The 7,277-nt window shown below is 40.3% G+C and overlaps 3 protein-coding genes across 3 annotated transcripts; all 3 read left to right on the top strand.

The window, feature by feature from the left end:
- Positions 1-435: 435 nt before the first annotated feature.
- Positions 436-1,150, top strand: CBG17455 (the record flags this gene model as incomplete). The annotated part of the gene is made up of 2 exons (XM_002641032.1): positions 436-998; positions 1,045-1,150. Coding segments are annotated over 2 exons (669 nt in total), but the record flags the coding sequence as incomplete, so codon positions are not given.
- Positions 1,151-1,196: 46 nt separating this feature from the next.
- On the top strand, positions 1,197-2,231 carry CBG25835 (the record flags this gene model as incomplete). Its single annotated transcript, XM_045243572.1, has 1 exon — positions 1,197-2,231. The coding sequence occupies one exon, from the start codon at positions 1,197-1,199 to the stop codon at positions 2,229-2,231; it is 1,035 nt and encodes a 344-aa protein (XP_045099998.1).
- A 333-nt stretch (positions 2,232-2,564) lies between these two features.
- CBG17457 lies at positions 2,565-4,112 on the top strand (the record flags this gene model as incomplete). Its single annotated transcript, XM_045243570.1, has 5 exons — positions 2,565-2,588; positions 3,239-3,347; positions 3,401-3,514; positions 3,587-3,919; positions 3,967-4,112. 5 exons carry the CDS (start codon positions 2,565-2,567, stop codon positions 4,110-4,112), a joined length of 726 nt encoding a protein of 241 aa, XP_045096216.1.
- Positions 4,113-7,277: the final 3,165 nt, after the last annotated feature.

Raw genomic sequence — 7,277 nt, 5'->3', positions numbered from 1 at the left:
CCGGATTTTTCTCGCTTTTATCTCCAACAGGTAAAAAACGATAAAAAAACTGTCGGCCACTTGAAAATAATGCTCTCAGGCGCCGTAGCCTAGGTTTCTCACTGCGCGGGAATTCAAATTCTCGTCCCTCGGCGGCACCTTTTGGAATTTTTTTCATTTTCAACGGCGTTTTTCGAGGATTTCGGATTTCTTTTAAATTTTTTTGCAATAATATTAGGAAAATAGATAACTTTTAACACATTTTAATGCAATAAAAATTTTTGGTCGGAGGCCCCCTTTAAGGATGAAACAATCTTCCGATTCTCGAATTGGGTCAAGAAATTGGGGGACGAAGATAGCGACAAGGAGGCAGAGGAGAAAGAGAAAGAACTCGCGGAAATTGCCGAAACTAGATTTCTGGAAAACAAGCAAAAATTCCGAAGCTTGCTTATCGAAAGGAAATTCTCCGCAGAAGAATGGACACTCATGAAGCAATTCCTTGACTACCCAGAGCTAGCAGCGATCGTGGTCAAAATGCGTCGATCTCAAGGAGTTCCAGGACTCAGACAAAATAGACGACGCTGCCTTACCTGTGAGGAATCACTGGCAGGGATGCCACTGACCGCACACAAAACAGAGAATTGTTCCATCCCATATGAAAGCCGAATTCTGGTCAGTAAGCGACTGTTTGGACAGAGAAAATGTTACGGATGTGGACGAATGAAGGAGGATGGAAATTGCAATTGTAAGAGTGTGCCATGTCGCAGATGCTGGAGATGGAACGTGCCAGAATCATTTCCACATCTTCAAGTAATGGGAACATGTCAGATGGTGTGGAAAATCAGACAGGAGACCGGACACGTTCCTACTGAACACGAGATCTCGGATTATACAAAGCGAAACGACAAGATAGCTTCAATAATTCAACACAAGTTGGAAAAGTTTGTGGCAGAGACAGAAAGAGAACTTGTGGATGCGGGAAGAGCGAGCAATCAGAAAACGGAGGCCGAATTGTGGTGGTAAGAGACGAAGCGAAGCGCCAGGAAAAATTCGTGGACACTACAGGGTGGCCGATAAGTATAGGACGCTCGCTTTCAGCATTCCCTGGCACGGTGCCAAGGGATATTTTCGAAAAATTTCGAAACTTTTCGAAAGTCCAGAGACTATATAAGTAAGCTTCTCAGTCATTTGTTCTCACTTCTCCATATCGCCGAGCTATGAAAAGTTCTCCTCATCGTCCTTCCATTGAACTCTTGTTCAAGAGAGGCCTCGGAAGTGCTGAGATCGCTCGACGCCTTCAAATTTCGTCTTCGACGGTTCGAAACGTTGTCGCTGCTATCAAAAAGCGAGGAGATGCTTCTGAAGTAAAAAAAAGCGGACGTCCACGTTCTGTCAACACCCGGAATACTCGTGCAATCATCAAGAAACGGATCATTCGAAATGATGGATTGAGTCTCAATAGGATGGCGTCACGGCTTGGAATTGCCCGATCCACTGTCCAATCGATTGTCAAGAACGACTTGAAGCTCAAAAGTTACAAACTACGTCGTGGACAGTACCTCTCGGACAAATCGAAAGCGATGCGACTCGAAAAATGCCGAAAATTACTCCAGCACTTTCAAGTGCGCCGCGTCTCTGACGTTATCTGGACAGACGAGAAGATCTTCACTATTGAACCTCTTCCCAACCGTCAAAACCAGAGACAGTTATTGTCAAAGGATGACAGCATGTCTCCGAAACGTCTTCTTGCCCATAACCGCCTTTTCCCGAAAAGTGTCATGGTTTGGGCCGGTATCACGGCAACCGGTAAAACTCCGTTGGTTTTCATTGAAAGAAATGTGAAAATCAACTCGGAGGTGTACCAAAAGATTGTGTTGATGGATAATTTGTTACCCTGGGTCACTCAGCACTTTGCTGGTGGTCCATTTATCCTTCAACAAGACTGGGCACCGTCCCATGGCTCGAGATCGACATTGGCCGTCTTGGAGGCGCATTTCCCTGGATTCCTGGACAAGAACTTGTGGCCTGCTTCCAGCCCGGATCTCAATCCGATGGATTTCAGCGTTTGGGGCATGTTGGAAGGGAAGATCGCGGGAAAAGTTTTTGCTACTGTCGATGACTTGAAGGCCGCTCTCGAGGTAGCATGGGCTTCGATCGACGACGGATACCTGCGGCGCACTGTCAATTCGGTGAAGAAACGTTTGAGAGCCTGTGTCAAAGCTCGTGGATCCAACTTCGAATTTCTCTTGTAAAATCAAATTTTCTGCTTATTTTTTGTTGTTTAATAAAGGTTGTTCTCGAAAAATCCTCAAATTGAAAAAATGGGAGCACTTTCAAAACGTCCTATACTTATCGGCCACCCTGTAAATTCAATAAATTCATCTCTAATTAAAATTTATAGTAATATTGTTTCGTATAATCTCCATTGTTTCCACAAATTTGACAATGCTAGTAAGCATGCTTCCTAATACTGTGCCTGTGGTTTATGAATGTTGAATAAAATCAAAACCAGCACAGTCTAGTGCGCAAGTCGGAATGAAAAGGAGACGAGAGCAGAAACAGAAGATTCAGAACAAGCCCGCAACATGAAGGAGCAAGAGAAGGAAATCGTAAGTATTTCTAATTGAGATATTGGGGGTACGATGAATTCGAACTTTCTCGAAATCGAACTGTCCCGAAATCGAACTCATTTAAATTAGAACTGTCTCTTTTTCGAAAACGCCCAGAACAGAACAAGAACGGAATCGAACTGTTCCAACTCGAACTGTGCGGTGTCGAACTGTCCCGAATTGGAACTCTGTTAGCAACAGGGCGCGCTTGCTTTTTTTAAATTATTTTTGTCAACAAATTTTGCATGTTTTTTCCAGAAAATAACTTTTTTCACTTATTTTGTATATTTTGCGAATTTCTCTTCCCGTTTCGAGAAAATAAACTTTTACAGAAAATGACTCCTCGTAAAAACAAGCCGATCGTTCAAGTTCAAGGATATGCAATGCGATTCAAAAAAAAAGAACGAAAATGGAACAGAGCTTTTTTACTGTGTCGAGCGGTAAAAAATTGCAGCTTTACTATAAAACAATATTTTTCCAGAGAAAGACGAGCTCGATGTGATGCAGCTTATCTTTTCGACAGAAGGAACAACACGTTCACTGTTAAGAAGCAACATGTGAGACACGACGAGGATTTTGTCAGAAGTGAAGTTAGTATCAATCTATAGAATGTAACAGAATAGTCGTCACAGCAAACGATTTTTCTTCAGGCATTCCTCGCGCGCCAGGAATTGAAAAAATGTGCGAATGACGGAAAACCCCGCGAAGTGGTTGATGATGTTAGAGCCAAGTTCTCTCGAGTTGCTTCAGTTGCTTGTGGTTAGTACACAACATCATAAAGTGGCTTATAAACAATTACATATTTTTAATAGGATCCTATGACGCAAAGCGAAAAATCATTGACACTGCGAAAGGAAGAAAAGAAGACGATGTTATTGAGATGGATAAGGGTGGAAACATTGCAAACGTGTTCTCACAAACTAAAGGTAAACACAAAGTTTTGACATTTGAAAAATTCAATTTCAGATGGACAGAGATTTCTAGTAAAAGATGAGCAGTTCAAACAGCAACTGGCTCATCACGGATTCTTGTATTTGCTTCAGATGTCGGTCTTGAGTTGCTTGCTAATTCGGATACGGTTTTTTGCGACGGCACCTTTGATTGTGTTCCGGCACCATTCGCTCAACTCTTCACACTACACGCATACGTGTGTACCGTCTTGTTCTTATCATGTAAAACATTCAGTTGCAGGTATCTCCGACTGTCGTTCGCCCAGTTGTTTTTTTTCCTTCTAACGGACAAACAAACATCGTCTTATGAAGCTGTGTTGAAAATTGTGCTAGAAAGCCACCCGTCACTGACTCAATGGAAACCTGCTACAGTCATTTGTGGTAAAACTGAACTGGAAATGCAACCGAAAATTGGAAAAAAATTGCAGATTATGAAACCGGACTGAAAAATGCATTCGAATCACAGTTTCCAAGAGCCAGTGTACAAGGGTGCCTATTTCATCTCGTGCAATCCTGGCGCAAGAAAGCTGAAAAGCTTCAGTGCTACAATGAATTCATCAGTGAGCCGAAGTAGTTTATGTACCCACTGAACCTTTTTTTTCAGAAGGAAATATACAGGATTTCTGGGTGAGAATAAAAGCAATACCATTCATCGTGCCGACCGAAACTAAAAATTTCTTTGATATAATCGTTTCAACAATTCCGACACCAATTCCTTCAAATGTTAAAAGTAAATTTTCAATTATTGCTTTCACTGATAAGAAAAAAATCAATTTTCAGCTTTCATCGATTACTTGATCAAGTATTATATGGAGGACACCGTTCGATATCCGCCCAAAATGTGGAGTTGTGCGGACCGAACGATGAATGGGATACATCGAACAACAAATGTAGTCGAGTCGTGGCACAAACTATTATCGGTAAAACTGTTTTTAAAATAGCATTTTCCTGAAAAAATTTCATTTACAGAGTGTTCGATCCCAAAAAAACGGTCTCGCCCCACTCATGCTGCCAGATATATTGGTGAAACTGAAATCGGAAGAGATGCATACAAAGATGGATTGGAATGAGTTGAAAATAAATCCGAATTTCCAGGTCTGTTTCTACACATGAACACCTAAATTGATTTTTTACTACATTCAGGTGAATCGAAACAGAAAGCTCACCAACGCATTGAAGGACGGGAGATTCATCAAGACGCTAATATCAGCCAATCCCGCCAAATATGCCTTTGATTGGTCTCAATTTATTAGACACCATCTCCGACGCCCATTCTGTTTAAAAGTCATGAATTCTTTCTTTTTTAACACATATTTTCTATTTTCAAATTGTTTTTTCCTCACTGTATTCAAATAAAAACGCTTTTTTTGTTGTAAAAATAATATTTTTCTGGAGAAAACTTGAAATTTTCAAAGGTAATGCAAGCGCGCTCTGTTGCTAACAGAGTTCCAATTCGGGACAGTTCGACACCGAATCAGTTCGAGTTGTAACAGTTCTATTCCGTTCTTGTTCTGTTCTGGGCGTGTTCGAAAAAGGGACAGTTCTAATTCGAACGAGTTCGATTTCGGGACAGTTCGATTACGGGAAAGTTCGAATTCATCGTACCCCCGAAATTTTTCTTTCTTCCAATTTTCCCCGTGGAATTTCAAAATATCCCCGTACTCCTGGACCATTACTAGCTATAAAAGACCAAGGATTCCAGTAGATTTCAGATTAATCTTGAAAATTGAAGTTCGAAACTTAAAAAAGAATTGTGTGGGTAGAAGAAAAAAGTTTGCACATGACAAATCATAAAAATCAAACTCCTATAAAAATCGGAGAAAATCTATCGGAAAACCAAAAATGCAATTCTTCTCTCTAATTCTTTATTTTCTGGTTATTTTTGTGATTGCACGGCGAATAATATTGGAAATCGAGTGTTTCTGATTTTTTTCTGATTTATTGGCGCTTTTCTCGATACAGGGGAAAATCAGCTTTTTTGGCATTAAAAAATTCTGGGTCTAAAATTTTTTTTTCAAAATAAGTATAAATTGTAGGGAATTTGAAAACAAATCAAATGATCTAAAAAACGTCGGATTTGGCCCAAAAATAAAAGCCCTGATAGATTTTCTAAAAAATCTACTGAATTTTGTCATTTTTGAAGGTTTTTGAAAGTTTTCAAAAAATCTGTCGAACCATTCTTAATGAAAATATTAGGTTGTTCCGAAAGTCTTTTACATTTTTTGGCATTTTTTCAACAAAACTGTATTCAACGTTCGAAGTATTTCAGCAAGTAATATATTGTTTATTATAGCCCATCAAATCCTGTCAACGTTCTGGTAGCTGTTTGATGTCTCTCGCGTAGAACTCGGGTGGTTGCGGCACGAAGAAGGCACCCATATACGATTTGAGGTCCGATCTTCTTTGAAAGCGTTCACCCTTTTAACCATTTAAAAGCGAGCTCATTAAATAAAATTCTGTTAGAGCGAGTTCTGGACTATATGATGGGTGACCAAGCATTTTGATACTTAGACGCTGCATTTTTTGACGAGTGGCCAAAGTCGTGTCCAAGTGCGCATTATCGTGACTCAGCACAACTGTGTCTGCTTCTGGGCGCAGTGGGGGATATGCATCGAATAAGTTTTGCAGTTGGCGACAGTACATGTTCGTAGTAACGATCGCCCAATTCGGAGAAAGCTCTCTAAAGATCAGACGTGACAATACCATCAAATGCTCAACATCTCCCTTTCTTCACGAATTTCTCCAATGTGATTGATTTCTGGAGTTTGGCAAACCTTGACCCACTAACGCTTTCTGTTTTCTTCAATCTACAGACACCCTTTATTGTTTCCTGATGCAAGATAATGGATCCCATCAAAGGTTCGCTCACGAGTGAGCAAAGACCAACTCAAGCCACAACTAGTTTTAATCTTGGAAACACTGAAATGGTGTGGCTCCAGTCGACCATATTTTTCTCTGTGCCAGGAACATCAAAGATAATGAAATGCAGTTGTATCAGGTTGGCCAATAGTTGAAGAAACTTTACGAACAGTGAGTCTCGGCTCAGCTTCCAGCGCCTTCTAGATATCGGCGTCGATGCTTGGAAATATGTTATCAAATTGAGTTTTCTCTTTGAGCAAATATTCGCCGTTCCGAAAGCGATTAAACCAAGGTCGCACTACAAGATACTCAAGTGACTTGTCACCAATTACGGAACATATAGATCGATGAGCAGTGGCAGCGGGTTCTCATTTGAGAAACTCAAAAAGAAGGCAACCTCACGCATCATGGGTTTCGTTGGCGAGGCTCTCGGCCATGGACTGAGATTTTTTGGAATAAACTGACAATTTGTATTGAACATGAGTTAAATATTATCAAAACAAAAAAAAGAAAACGAAAATCGATCGGGAAGAATGTATAAAATGCGTGCTCAAAAATGTAAAAGACTTTCGGAACAACCTAATAGGTAGGATTTGTCCAGAATTTTACTAGAAATTTGCTGATATTAAAGGGGGACTCCGACCAAAAATTTTTATTGCATTAAAATGTGTTAAAATTTATCTATTTTTCGAATATTATTGCGAAAAAATTCAAAGAAAATCCGAAATCCCCGAAAAACGGCGTTGAAAAGGAAGAAAATTCAAAAAAAAGTGCCGCCGGGGGACGAGGATTTTCAGTGAGAAACCTAGGCCACGGCACCTGACAGCCTTTTTTTCAAGTCGCCGACAGTGGTTTTTTACGTTTTTTACCTGCCGGACAT

This window comes from Caenorhabditis briggsae (genome assembly GCF_000004555.2).
Source record: "Caenorhabditis briggsae complete genome, chrIII, whole genome shotgun sequence".
In the NCBI taxonomy this organism is placed as follows: Eukaryota; Metazoa; Nematoda; class Chromadorea; order Rhabditida; family Rhabditidae; genus Caenorhabditis; species Caenorhabditis briggsae.
Note: the sequence above shows the minus strand (reverse complement) of the source record. Positions and strands in the feature narration are given on the sequence as shown.